Consider the following 15,287-nt stretch of genomic DNA (forward strand, 5'->3'; position numbering starts at 1 on the left):
GCTGTCTGCCTTGTGTTGCTGCTCCACTTGGATCCAAGCTGATTAGTGGCCCAAGGAATGGTGTATCAACTGCCCAGGACTTCCACTTGTAGCCTGAACATGCAAGAATGAAAATCACAGGCGGTCAGTTCGCTGATGGTTTGGAACTCAAACACCATGACACCTAACCATGGTGTCAGAATTAGACATAGCTCTATGTCATCATCCCACCTGGCTCCAAGCCTCTCAGTGTATGAATCTGTGATGGGCTTTGAAAGAAGCAGGGTCTTGTCTGTTAACCGCATTCAGCAAGGATTAGCCTTTTACCTGGACCTGGCCTGAAGCTTATAGTAAGGAAGTCAAGCCAGAATTAGGTTTCAGAGTCCCCGCTTCGATCAGACAAAAGAACACTACATGTCAGGTCGGATCCCCAACATAGCCAACCCCATAATAGTAGACGTGCCACTGCAGAGAAGGTAAGGTATGCTCTAAGAGGTTCAGCCACCTAAAGCAGTAAGGAATGAGAGGAAATGAGTAAGCAACTGAGGAGGCAATTTATATTCTCGGTGCTGCTAGGATTGCAAAGCGACTCACAATCAAATCTGCTATTTTAATTACATAGTAAAGATGAAAAGCTGAGTTTGGCCATGACATCAGTTGAGCTTGAGCCTTTCACATGCTATTGACCTAAATGCTGACGCATCACCCAATTAGATTTCTTGCTTTGTTAGATCATGTGTCGACAATTCAAACCATTCTGCCTTTTTGGCAATCATAACCAACTTATTTAAACTTTTTGTTTACATTCCCAAAAGATGATCATCACTGGAGGTTGTATTTTGTGCTAAAACATGCGTGTGGTAAGCCCCCCCTTCCGCTTCTGTCCAATTAATCCATGATGAGGTTGGGGTCGAGTTCATTTCTGACTTAGCAGCCGTTCGCCCACTTTTATTATGGCGTTCTATTTGGGCTAAGCCAGAGACTCGTTTTACTCAAGAAATTATTCTTGATTGCATAGGCCTGGACTTCTCATCTCGCATCCTTTGGTTGGAATATATCCACTTTTGGTATAAAAAGATGTTTGACATTGATGTTTTCCTTGACCCCGAACTGGTGGTTGACATACCCAAAAAAGAAATTAAACAAACTTTCTTAAAGTATAAAAAGAAAGGGCGCGCTGAGGTGTTTGGCAAGTTGGCTACTGTGAAATTTTATAAGGAACTCAGCTTACCATCAGGGTTCCAAGTCTATCTTTCAGTGGTCAACCGCCCCTCTCATCAATTTGTCCTAACTCGTGTTAGGTTGGGCATCGTACACCACCTTGTGGCATTTCCAGTACAGAAACTTAAATCAGAAACTCCTTGCCCATGTGATAATATTTCACGCCAGAGTTGCTGCCATTTTTTACTCTTCTGCAAATTTTATCACTTTTTAAGAATTAGGTATTTAAAACCTATTTTTATCAAATATAACATACGGTCCTATAAGAATGCCCTTGCACTATTATCAGCACTAGAGAATGAGGATATTTGTTTCTTTACTGCTACTTTTATTTTGAAATGTACAGCTGCCAGGAAATGTATTGTATTGTCTTAATTCTTATATGTTCCTGTCTGTACTTTATGCTTTTATATATTGTATGTTACAAATAATTACGCAAATTGCTCTTTTACCCTCGGCCCGACTTAAATTGTATAGTGTGAGGAAGAGTTTCTTTTGTGACAACTATTTCTTGGCCTTGTTTTCATAGTATATTCCCCCGCTACCTAGCCCCTAATGTTTAATTAATTATTACTTTTTTGGACAAGTACAGCTGCCAGGAAGTGTTTAGAGTTGCCATATTTCACACCGACCTGTCTGTACTTATTTTGTTTTAAACCTATTTTTGTTATTTACAAAGTTTCATGTCCTAGGCCTGCATTTCTTCCTAAAAATTTTTAGTTGCCAGGATATGCACCTTAGGAGCTGATTACAACTTTTGTTATATGTGAATCCCTGCGTTTTTAGTTATTATCATATCTACAAATATGAATTAATTCCTAGATTTGCTATTATCTATTATGTCCTCTCCCCATATTTTTGGAGTTTTCTTTTATAATCTAGTATGTAATGAATTGTTATATCAATTTTGCTTGTATGATTTGTACTAACAAATCGAATAAAAGCTTTGAAATTGAAATTGAGTAAGCAACTGAGGAGGCAATTTATATTCTCGGTGCTGCTAGGATTGCAAAGCGACTCACAATCAAATCTGCTATTTTAATTACATAGTAAAGATGAAAAGCTGAGTTTGGCCATGACATCAGTTGAGCTTGAGCCTTTCACATGCTATTGACCTAAATGCTGACGCATCACCCAATTAGATTTCTTGCTTTGTTAGATCATGTGTCGACAATTCAAACCATTCTGCCTTTTTGGCAATCATAACCAACTTATTTAAACTTTTTGTTTACATTCCCAAAAGATGATCATCACTGGAGGTTGTATTTTGTGCTAAAACATGCGTGTGGTAAGCCTCCCTGCACGCAACCGACATGTGGGAGTACTGAAGAGGCAACGCACAACTGACAATAGTGTATTTTAAAGAAAATGTGATGGAGGAAAACAGAGTGGGTCGGCGAGGTGCAAAATTACACTTTATATTCCATTTGCTTTTCCTTTGTTATAACAAACGGGGATAATTAATGAACTGATCATCATAAATCCACAGCTTTCGGGCACTCGAGCTGCCTGCCTGCCTGCCTGCCTGGGGTCTTGGAAAGGAGAGTGCATCTTTAAAGGCGCTCTCGCTATTTCAGGCCGCCCCGAGTCCCCTCCCTGTTATGTAAATACGGCTGACAGATCCCTCGCTGCCAGCGAGAGGGAGGACCCGGGAGTGGGTGGCATCCCCGGATCGCCTCGCACGGTTCCGCCTGTGCAGGGGTGGGATGTGCGGGCTCGGGAGCCCGGGGTGCTGCTTGTGCGCACGAATAATGCCTGTGAGAGGGGAGCTCCGCACCGGGCTGCACTGAGCGTGGCCGTGACAGGCAGCCACCTTGGCCATTACTATGGGCGGACAGATCACACGGAGCACTCTGTATGGTAAGTGGCAAGCCCTCGCATCCTTTGCACCGCAAGCGGGTGACTGCACAGGCACATTCTCTGTACAGGGAGATTGGAGACAGGCAAAAGGAGAAGCGGAGGCAGGCATCATGTTATAAGATCCAGTCTTTTGTCTGGCAGCGGTGTGTTGCTCACCTGCGCCCACGCCGTGTGCTTCCATTTAGCAGACTGCCGTGTGTGAGAGCGTTGGCTGCAGGCACTGGAGAGTGCACAGGGGCCAGGGAGACAAATACATCCCAGTGCACATCTGCCATCTGTGCACGCCTCTGCCCGAGTGGATGGATTCATTTTCTAAGCGTGCTACTGTAGCTGCGCGCTAGGCACTTTGTTCAAAATTGGGTTATGTGGTTATTGAAGGCATTCGGTTTTCACCCATGACATCGGCATGAACCCGAATAGCCTGGGTGCTCCCTCTTGCTTCATTTTGCGGTCACCCGAGGTCTTAATATGTAATTGCATTTGGAGAGACTGGCGCGGAAGCCCAGCTTGGTTCGGCAGCGGTGCATGGCTCTGTGAACCCCCCCCCCCCTCCCCGTGAGCTCCCGGGCTCTGCCCTCCGTGCAGCCGCACAGCAGCGCCGCCTGGCCTCGGCACAGGAGAGGGGCTGGGTGCGCGCGTGCGTGCGCGGAGGGAGGTCGTGATTAAATGTGCAAATCTCCTCGGGGCTTTGTTCTGGGCGGAGCAGCAGCCGAGGAATCAATTTAAGGTTCTGAACCTGGGAGCCGCCGAGCTACACTCACGTCAGCGGAAGGGGTCACATTTCTGAATAATTAATTCAAAGTAAACATGTATATTTCAAATACCTCCTCTGTTTACAAAAATGTAAATGTGAAAAAGAGGTGTGTGTGTGTTTGGGAGTGCTTGCGTGATGGTTTGAGGCATTTCAGTCATTGTTTTGTGTGGTTCACACTCTGTGCGTGAAATTAAGGAAGTGCTTTTAAGTGCAAGAGTGCATAGCCTAGACTCAACGGAAGGCAATGTATACTTTGCAATGCATTATTCAAATTCAAATTCGGGTGTTTTTTTTGTGCACGTTAGAGGTGGAGCACCCAGGAAAGGGTGTTTGTTCACGGGTGTGTATGAGCGCACTAGTGGAATACGGGAAGGGGAATTCTTTGCTGTGTTTTCCGAAATGTCATTTGCTTTAAGATTCCGAACAGCGTCTATAATTCATAAGACCAAACAGGCCTGGGATGTATTTGGTGTCCCAGTCTTAATAGTGATATTAATAATACATTGTTGATCACATTATCTGGACGCCTGATGCGTCATTAGTATGAGGTAACTGGGGACCTGCCTGGCCCTGGCTGTGACTGCGGGGCCCAGCGCGCCCCTGGCCGGCTCCGTCCAGAGTATTGACAGAAATAGTCGAGGCCCGGCCGGCCCTCGGCTCCGGTTATGTATAGCGCTTCACCTGGTTACCAGGCGATGAACCCGAGCTGGGGATGCGCGTTCTTTCCGCTCTGCGCCCGAGGCAGCTCCGAGGCGGCTCCGGCCTGTCTTTTTCAGGCCCTTTCCTGAAGTGAGAGAACGTCACCCGTCCGAGGGGCGGGCGGCGTCCAAGCGGCACCTCCGGCCCCCGGTTCAGGCCAGGCAGCGGCTCTGCCAGTGTATCACATAGCAATATTGCGCATTTACACAGCACTCCAGCACTTTAATCACCAGGCGCTGCCGTCACCATTAGTGCCACTCATTTTATCCATCACGAAAGGAAAGGCTGAAGTGTCCGGCTTGAGGGTCAGACATGTCATTTTAATCAAAGCTAGAGTCCCATATTGGGGTTTTGGGACTTTATTTCACTTGTGCTAACACGGGACAGGTGTGATCAGTCCTTTCCAGGCTGTACCTCTTGCAACGCCAGGGCGGGGAGGAACCACGTCTTGTAACTGCGCCAGGACACGTCCTGGGATGATAAAGGGGCGAGCAGAGCAGATGAGACGGGCGCTCATTACAGACCCTGACCCGGGCTGGAGCGCGGCCACCCCTCCACTGGTAATGAAGAAGTGCTGTAGAAAGGCGCCTCCGCCGCCTCCACCTTGATTGATAGGAATGTTAGACAGGCTCGGCAGGTGCGTCAGCAGGGCCGCTCACACTGTAGCAGTAGATTTCTTTGCAGCTTCAGAGGGCACCACCAAGCCAGTCATTACAGGCTATCAAAGATCGGTTCACAAAGCAATGCCCTTTCCAAAAGTACTCGACGGAACACACCTCTAAAGGATGCTTCCATGGACGTTATCGAGAGCGTTAGCGTGACCAGATGTACTCAAGAGCCGGGGTGTATCTGGCCGTCGTCTGCAAAGGCCAGTGTTTCAGAGCTGTCATTGTCACGTTTTTGAATTCCAGCAATAAAGCTGACCGCATCAGATAAGTACATTTGTCTGTAGTAGCGGCTGAACCTCTATTTTCTCACAGTGGGTAGTACTAGTAATTCTCTTTTATGTTGGGCCTTGCACTGTAGGTGCAGACAGCATCGGTACTTTCCTTGCATAATCCCACAGGCCACAATTGGCAAATTGCACCATTTACAAAATCAACAAATTGCTATAAGAAATCACCCACTGATGTTTTCTCATAGCAAAGTAAGGCTGGGACCAGGCAGAGAGACATTTATAATCATTTGGTGTCTGAATGTGTGATATTGCATTAATAGGGAATCTCAGTTATATTCTGCACATTCCCACTGTCCCACAGTCTATATACCCTCTTTTTTAAACTTAATGTATGCTATCACTGTTCACTTCCCAAAAAATTTATACAGTTAGTGTCTGTTGGTAGGTGGTAGAGCAGAGCATCGATCCTTAATGAGGCTGCAGCACAAGCAATATACTGCATAGTTATTGAAACTTGGTGGCCTAGAAACAAACATTGATCTCTTAGCTTTATGCGGCCATGTGTTTCTAATTAGTGTGAATTAGAGACACATGGCCCCATAAAGATAAAAAAGTGCTTTGCGACAGCAGCAAAGCAGGCGACCCAGTCGGATCAGAGGTGAAAGGGCATCCACAAAAAACCCTCATTTCCAATGGCAGGCCACCGTTTATCATAAATGGCGATGCCAGCCAATGGAAATGAGGGGCGGGGCTTAACGCCCTTTTTTTCTGAAATCCCTCTCTCACAAGATGTATCGCTGCGACACTGGCGAGACCTAAAAATGTTTAACAGAGGTGGACTGAAATATAACATGCTAAAAGGTTTCGCTTATGCAAGATCTATTGGCTTTGACAATGCTTATTCTAAGTGTTGCAGAGCGTTGTGAGCTGCTGTGCTACATAGCTTAAATAAAAAAAATTAAAAAGCAATATGGCACGGCTAGACCGTGTCATTGCGCTTTTTTTTTTACTTTAAGGACTGCACGTATAAACACTTTAACATTTTTATTTTCCCTATACTTAATATGCAGTATATATTCTTGAACAAATGCCATTACAGTTACCAGCATGCCAGTGTAGCTAGCTGGATCTTTGGCCATGGAGAAACTGTGGTGTTACAGCCTGAGCTGCTTACTCTGAAGTTGGGGAACCAGGTTCGGGTCTCAGTGCAAACTCAATATCCTGTGATTCTAGGCAAATCACGTAATCTCCCTGCGTCTATTAAAATTAATGTGTCCTTATGGACTGTAACTAGCACTCATGTAAAACGTTCCACGGCCTTCCAGTCGACTTCGCGCTATATAAAACAAGCTATGACTAGCGACGGGGTGGGGAAGGAAAACACAGTGACGAGAGTGAGGTGGTGTGCGGAAAAGGCCGGCAACGAATGGGGAAGAGGCATGCAGCGACAGAACTGAGGTGGTAGTAGGGAAGGGCAATCAACAAACTGAATGTGGATGCTGGTAAGTAAAAAAAAATAAAAAAAATAAAGTATGTTACAAGTGTGCGGACAGTGGAATGGCACTGGCCCCCCGAAGCAGTACTTGGTCCAAGTTCCACAGCAAGGACAAAGATGTAAAGCCGAGCAGAAAGCTGAAGGCAGGAGGAAGCCCTGACCAACAGGAAGATGGGAAACAAGAGTGATGTGGGAGCCAGCCAGTGGTAAGTAAGGTAAGTAATGAGCCGGCTCTAAGCCCCTTTCAAGTTTTTTTTTGTTACAAGTAATATCGCAAGTAATATCGCAAGCGCAGTGAAGGCAAAACCTAAAAAAGAAACCTAGCAGTGAAAGAGGGTAAAACTCCCTACCATGCATCATCCATGGAAGAGTGATCCTAGGCCCTAACTTAGCTTGGTGATCCTGAGGAGCAGAACAGTAAAATAAGAGAGCAGCAGGTGACTTCTGGGGACTGAGGTGGGCATTGGCCATCAGATGATGTAGAGGGCATTGACTTTGCAACGAGGGGTGGTGGTATGAGGTAGGTGAGAGACCTGGGCTTTGCACCCCTGGATTGGTGAACACCCAAATGAGCAGTCAGAGGAACCAGAGTCTAGGGAACTGACATGCCATCGTTCATTAAAGAATCAATTTGTTGCATTGCCCTTCCCCATTTCAGCAAGGTATCAGTCAAAACCTTCCTAGTCAAGTGCAATCTCATAAATCATAATCATTACGTCTGAGGTTCGTATATGAAGCATCCAATATAGATCCTTTGTTTGCAGATCTGGCAAAGGCTACCAGGGCAGCTTGGAATTTCTCATTCTAAAGTGATTCTTTTCAGTTGTAATTCTCAGATGTATGGCTCTTCCATCCCAGATGCCCATGAGTGTTCCTACACCATACCTACTATAGGTGATTACGGACCGGCCTTAACTATAATTTTAACTTGCTGATATGTTAATACTGTTCTCTGTTATGATATTATCTGGCTGTCAGGAGAAGTGATGGCAAACAATTTCCCCCAAAGGAAAGCTACCCAAGGAAAAAGTTTTCAGCTGATCATTTGCCTCCATCTTTAAAGTTTGCTCTTCTCTTCTGCATGACTTAGCCATTCTCCTTTATCAGTCTAACTGGCCAAAAGTTACAGCACAAATGATTTGGTTGCCTCTGAAATTGGTTTAGAAATTCATCAAACAACAAAGGGTCAATATAATTATGAACTTGGCCTCTGCCCTTTGGAAAGTTTCAGTGAAAGACACTGGCTTGGTATGACATACCCAACTTTTAAGCTAATGTACACATTATTCCGTTCACATTTCCAGTGCCTTACTTATCATGTTTAAAGTGAGCATTCCAATGTGTTTTGAGAGTGGTTTGCTGCCGAAGCATCTGTTTCACCAGTTTCTTCCTCTTCGTCCCCTTTGAGAATCTTCGACAATCATTTTTGGACAGGGTAGACAAGCTTAGTAGTGGCATCACTAGTTCACCAGCTGCTTCTACATTTCCAGCCCCAACGCCTCCTTTTACAGCCTGTCACTTCTCCACATGTTCTTTCAGCAAGTATCGAGGCTCCTCAAGTTATTTAAACCAGAGCCCTAGAACCACTGAAGATCTGGCTCCTCTACCTACCCATCACATGCCATCGTTCTGAATGCCACCCTCAGTTCGTGGGAATCCACTGGCTTTGTTGTGCTGTGAAAAACGTTATCCTCGGACCGCATGAATACGTCAGATTTCAGCCTAGTTCTCGTGTGCCTGTGTGGGTGGTGGAAGCTGAACTGAGTAGCTTTTTTGATGCATCTGTATTTGTGTCCTCTTCCCAGGTGAATTACCCATCCTAATAAACACGAGTTTGATGTTGGTACTGCATATGGTGCGTCTGGTGGTAGTGGTGTCAACACCCTCATTTTATGAATCATTTGTAAGACTTTCAACATTTGTAAAATATTTTTTTAGCACAGACACCTAGCCAAGGAGGTTACAGAGGCACCACACTGGACTGGGTGTGTTCCTTCTTCTTGGAGGATAGTCCAGGTTATCACTCTTTAACCCTTTTTTTTTAACCTTGATGTCTTCTCTGACATGTTTTACAAGATTCCTTTCTGTTACCTACCTTATTGTAAAAACGGCAGTCTCAACTCTGTATATATGATTCAGTCGCACTTTTCTTTGAAAAGGCATTTTCGATTTGCTAATAAATTTTGACCCCATAAACAGATCGGTTCCAAATTTGGCAGCCGCTTAGCATATGCGGCTAAACTCCTGGGGGGGGGGGGAGTTAAGGGCAGGGCGTCCTCAAAAGATGTGCTTTACCGCTTAACTCCCATATGTTAGTTATGGCTCGAAAAACACAAACCTGAAAACTCCCTGAAATGTTCCCGTTATGGTATGGAAGACCCAACACCTGCCGTGCTCAATATGCCACTTTGCCAATGGCACAGGAAAAAAAGGCTGCCTACCATGAACCAACAAGGGCGGGTAGCACAATTTCAGGACTTTTTCGGGACCGTTTACTCTTTTTCTATCTGAATTGAAAATATGCATTTAGTCGTCTTTGGGTTCAAATTTTTTGCTTATAGGCTAGTGAGACACAGATGCTGCTTTGGTTCTGAATACTTATTAGGAATCGATGTAGAAATGTGGACCCGCTGGCTAAACTCATATAAAACAGAAGTATTGATAGTAGAAAGCAATGAAGAGTTCTGGGACTCCACCATGACTTGGTTCAGAAATAGTCCCCTTGTCCTTTTCCATCACTTGTGGCAAAGAACCTTAGTTGTTGGTCGATAAGGCATCACAAGATTCAGTTGCGGTGCCTGGGGGCTGTTAAATTGATCTTGGATGCCAGGGGACAAGGTACATTTTGTGAGAGTAGACCATTTTGCTAGTAGGTGACCCAGGTTTGCTAATATATCTTTACCGGTTTATAATCTGACACCATTGATGACAGTCATTCAAGCCTACAGGTTCAATCTGTGTTATTATTCAGACTACATATGTAACTAGTTTGCCTTTCAAATGCTACAGAAGGTACTGAGACATAATATCGAACTTTTAATATCGAAGTGACATAATATCGAAGTTAAAATATCGATGATGAAAAATATCGGAATCACAAATATCGATGTCAAAAATATCGTAATAAGTATGTGTGTTGAAATATCGATAACAAAAATATCTAAGTAAAAATATCGTTGTAAAGAAATATCGATAAATAGTAAAAATATCGAAATAAAATATATAGTAATAATTATGTAGTAATATGTGTTATTGTTGTGTAATAATTAGTAATATTTACTATTATTTAATAGTAATGTGTACCTATAAAATATAATAAAAAAATAAAAATAAAACATATATAAATTTAGGAGCGGGATGTTGGGTTAATAGGGGATAAGGGGGGGGAGTGTATTAAAAATGTATATATTATAAATATTAAATAGCAGATATTTTATTTTAATTAGAGAATATATAAATTCAAAAAATTAAAATCTAAATTTTATATAAAAATTAATCAATTGATATATACATTTAGGAGCGGGATGTTGGGTTTATAGGGGATAAGGGTGGGGAGTGTTTTAAAAATAAATATAAAGATTTTTATATATTAAATTTAAAAAAACATTTAAAAATTATAAATGTTAATTTTTTTTAAATATTTCGAAATTTTAAAATTATGTTTTCAAATATATATTTTTATAAATTTGATTTTTGAAATAGATTTTATTTTATAATAATTATTTAAAAATAATATAATATACAAAATGTTTTTAAATAAATATATTTAAATAAGAGAAAAGTATTAAAAATGTTCAATAATTATACATTAAAAAAGTCTTTTAAATGTAAAAATTTTTGGGAAAATGTAAAAATTAAAAAAAATTTTTTTTTATAATTTACATACATTTTTTAAAAAAAAATTTGTTAAAAAATGTCAAAACATTTATAAAACCAATATGTACATTAAATACAAAATTAAAATTTCGAATTTCGCAAAAATGTTCTAATAAATTGCGAAATTTTGAAATTTACATTTTACTAGATTGTTCTATTTTAAAATATGTTTAACACATTTTTTTATATAAATAATATGATTTATTTTTTTACATTTTGTTTGATATTTACACATTCGGAATAAGTATATTTGTTTGTTGAGTGTATGGAGTGAGTAAAATGGTTAACTATTTATATTGCTGTACAGTTTTGTATATTATACTACATTTGAATTGTGAAAATAAAAATTATTAATTAGAAATTATTATTTTTTAAACTTCATTATTGTATATAGTGTTTGAGGTATGGATTTTTATTAAAATAAACATATATATACATGCATTTTATGTTCCTTGGAGTGGCAATTTAAAAGTATATGTAAATAGTGTGCTAAAGTATTCCTAATTAATGTAGAATGGAGTAGGAATAGTAAATTATATATAATTAGTCTCCACCATCTATCTCTAATTAATGTAGACTGGAGTGAGAAAATTAAATTATATTTAATTCGTGTCCAGCACCTACCCCAAATTAATGGTGACTGGAGTGGGAATAGTAAATTATATTTAATTAGTGTCCAGCACCTACACCAAATTAATATAGACTGGAGTGGGAATAGTAAAGTTATGTAGATTGAAATGTCATTCAATAAATATTTTATTGAATTAAAATATAAAATACTGTAGTGTTTTTTGAACAAATTAACTTTTTTATTAACATGAGAAAGAACAACAATAAACATTTGTATAACATCTATTTTTTACATTTATATTTATTAAAATATTAGTGGAATTTGTGTAAATTTTATTAAACATTTCAAACAATATTGGTAATATTACTTAATTGAAAGAGTACATATTTAATAAACATAAGTATTGTTATAAGTAAATTAAATGGGAAACAACAATTACAACGCAACTTTTACAACGCACTACCATTACAAAGAAATTTTCCAACGCTAAAACTATTACAACGCATGTATTTACAATGTATTTTTTTACAACGCAGGTACCTTTACAACGCATACCATTACAATGTAAGTATTGGTAAGTATATAATTATATTTAAAATTTTATATGTTTGGTTTGTTTTTAAGGGATATTTTTAAGGGTCCAGGGTCAGTTTTCAGTTTTGGGGTACAGGGGTATTTTTAGCGTTCAGGGTCAGTAGTAATTTTTTGGGTAAAGGGGTATTTTTAGGGTTCAGGGTCAGTTTTCAGTTTTTGGGTAAAGGGGTATTTTTAGGGTTCTGGGTCAGTTTTCAGTTTTTGGGTAAAGGGGTATTTTTAGTGTTCAGGGTCAGTTTTCAGTTTTTGGGTAAAAGGGTATATTTAGGGTTCAGGGTCAGTTTTCAGTTTTTGGGTAAAGGGGTAATTTTAGGGTTGTGGGTCAGTTTTCAGTTTTTGGATGAAGGGGTATTTTTAGGGTTCAGGGTCAGTTTTCAGTTTTTGGGTAAAAGGGTATTTTTAGGTTTCAGGGTCAGTTTTGGGTTTTTGGGTAAAGGGGTATTTTTAGGGTTCAGGGTCAGTTTTCAGTTTTTGGGTAAAGGGGTATTTTTAGGGTTCAGGGTCAGTTTTCTGTTTTTGGGTAAAGGGGTATTTTTAGGGTTCAGGGTCAGTTTTGGGTTTTTGGGTAAAGGGGTATTTTTAGGGTTCAGGGTCAGTTTTGGGTTTTTGGGTAAAGGGGTATTTTTAGGGTTCAGGGTCAGTTTTCAGTTTTTGGGTAAAGGGGTATTTTTTGGGTGCAGGGTCAGTTTTCAGTTTTTGGGTAAAGGGGTATTTTTTGGGTTCAGGGTCAGTTTTGGGTTTTTGGGTAAAGGGGTATTTTTAGGGTTCTGGGTCAGTTTTGGGTTTTTGGGTAAAGGGGTATTTTTAGGGTTCAGGGTCAGTTTGGGGTTTTCGGGTAAAAGGGTATTTTTTGGATTCAGGGTCAGTTTTGGGTTTTTGGGGTACAGGGGTACAGGGTTAAAATATATTTAATTTTAAATTAATTTAATTAAATTAAATTAAATTACATTAAATTAAATTAAATATTATTATGTTTAATTATTAAAAATTTAATTAAAATTTATTAAATGATATTAAATTACATTAAATTATATTACATTTAATTAATTAATATTATTTTCTCTTAATTTTAATTAACAAAATTATTATATACTTACCAATATGTACGTTGTAATGGTATGCGTTGTTAAGGTATCTGTGTTGTAAAAACATGCGTTGTAAATACATGCGTTGTAATAGTTTTTGCGTTGTAAAATTTTCTTTGTAATTGTATGCGTTCTAAACGTATGAGTTGTAACGTCATACATCAAAATAAAATATACTGTTTGAAAAATACATATACAATGTATATATTCAAAAACATGTTGTTAGTAAACAATATTATTTACAACAAGGGGTGGTGAGGGACAGAGTCTCTGAATTAAGCAGAATACTCTCACCCAGTCAAGAGATCAGGGCTAGATCCAACACCGTTTTTTAGCTCATTGCACCATCCCAGTTTCAGAACCTGGCTGTATGCAAATTAGTCTGTTCCTGTCCCAGTGCATGATGGGAACAGGGCAAACCAAACTACAAAAGCCAATTCTTACACTGGGAAGGAAACAAGCTTCCGGGGACCGGTTTCTGGCATTACAGCCGTCTTCGGCCCGGCTTGCTTGAATCCTGATGGTGCAATGAGCAAGGGACTCATGTCTGAGTATACCCTTCCACGCTTAGGGTGGACAAAATTATTTACAACAAGGGGTGGTGAGGGACAGAGTCTCTGAATTAAGCAGAATACTCTCACCCAGTCAAGAGATCAGGGCTAGATCCAACACCGTTTTTTAGCTCATTGCACCATCCCAGTTTCAGAACCTGGCTGTATGCAAATTAGTCTGTTCCTGTCCCAGTGCATGATGGGAACAGGGCAAACCAAACTACAAAAGCCAATTCTTACACTGGGAAGGAAACAAGCTTCCGGGGACCGGTTTCTGGCATTACAGCCGTCTTCGGCCCGGCTTGCTTGAATCCTGATGGTGCAATGAGCAAGGGACTCATGTCTGAGTATACCCTTCCACGCTTAGGGTGGACAAAATTATTTACAACAAGGGGTGGTGAGGGACAGAGTCTCTGAATTAAGCAGAATACTCTCACCCAGTCAAGAGATCAGGGCTAGATCCAACACCGTTTTTTAGCTCATTGCACCATCCCAGTTTCAGAACCTGGCTGTATGCAAATTAGTCTGTTCCTGTCCCAGTGCATGATGGGAACAGGGCAAACCAAACTACAAAAGTCAATTCTTACACTGGGAAGGAAACAAGCTTCCGGGGACCGGTTTCTGGCATTACAGCCGTCTTCGGCCCGGCTTGCTTGAATCCTGATGGTGCAATGAGCAAGGGACTCATGTCTGAGTATACCCTTCCACGCTTAGGGTGGACAAAATTATTTACAACAAGGGGTGGTGAGGGACAGAGTCTCTGAATTAAGCAGAATACTCTCACCCAGTCAAGAGATCAGGGCTAGATCCAACACCGTTTTTTAGCTCATTGCACCATCCCAGTTTCAGAACCTGGCTGTATGCAAATTAGTCTGTTCCTGTCCCAGTGCATGATGGGAACAGGGCAAACCAAACTACAAAAGCCAATTCTTACACTGGGAAGGAAACAAGTTTCCGGGGACCGGTTTCTGGCATTACAGCCGTCTTCGGCCCGGCTTGCTTGAATCCTGATGGTGCAATGAGCAAGGGACTCATGTCTGAGTATACCCTTCCACGCTTAGGGTGGACAAAATTATTTACAACAAGGGGTGGTGAGGGACAGAGTCTCTGAAGTAAGAGTATACTCAGATGTGAGTCCCTTGCTCATTGCACCATCAGGATTCAAGCAAGCTGGGCCGAAGGCGGCTGAAATGCCAGAAACCGGTCCCCGGAAGCTTGTTTCCTTCCCAGTGTAAGAATTGGCTTTTGAAGTCTGGTCTACCCTGTTCCCATGATGCACTGGGCCAGGGACAGACTAATTTGCATACAGCCGGGTTCTGAAACTGGGATGGTGCAATGAGCTAAAAAACGGTGTTGGATCTAGCCCTGATCTCTTGACTGGGTGAGAGTATTCTGCTTAATTCAGAGACTCTGTCCATCACCACCCCTTGTTGTAAATATTTTTGTCCACCCTAAGCGTGGAAGGGTATACTCAGATGTGAGTCCCTTGCTCATTGCACCATCAGGATTCAAGCAAGCCGGGCCGAAGACGGCTGAAATGCCAGAAACTGGTCCCCGGAAGCTTGTTTCCTTCCCAGTGTAGGAATTGGCTTTTGTAGTCTGGTCTGCCCTGTTCCCATGATGCACTGGGCCAGGGACAGACTAATTTGCATAAAGCCGGGTTCTGAAAATGGGATGGTGCAATGAGCTAAAAAACTGTGTTGG

The 15,287-nt window shown here is 41.2% G+C and overlaps 1 protein-coding gene across 1 annotated transcript in view; it reads left to right on the forward strand.

Annotated features, from left to right (window-relative positions):
• Window positions 1-2,833: 2,833 nt before the first annotated feature.
• Window positions 2,834-15,287, forward strand: part of NEURL1 (neuralized E3 ubiquitin protein ligase 1) — a 418,646-nt gene continuing 406,192 nt past the window's right edge. Inside the window, exon 1 of the mRNA XM_078643702.1 lies at window positions 2,834-3,060. Coding sequence (XP_078499828.1) covers window positions 3,027-3,060 — 34 coding nt within the window. The 5' untranslated portion in view covers window positions 2,834-3,026. The remainder of the gene's footprint in view (window positions 3,061-15,287) is intronic.

This window comes from Lissotriton helveticus, chromosome 5_1 (assembly GCF_964261635.1).
Source record: "Lissotriton helveticus chromosome 5_1, aLisHel1.1, whole genome shotgun sequence".
Classification (NCBI taxonomy): Eukaryota; Metazoa; Chordata; class Amphibia; order Caudata; family Salamandridae; genus Lissotriton; species Lissotriton helveticus.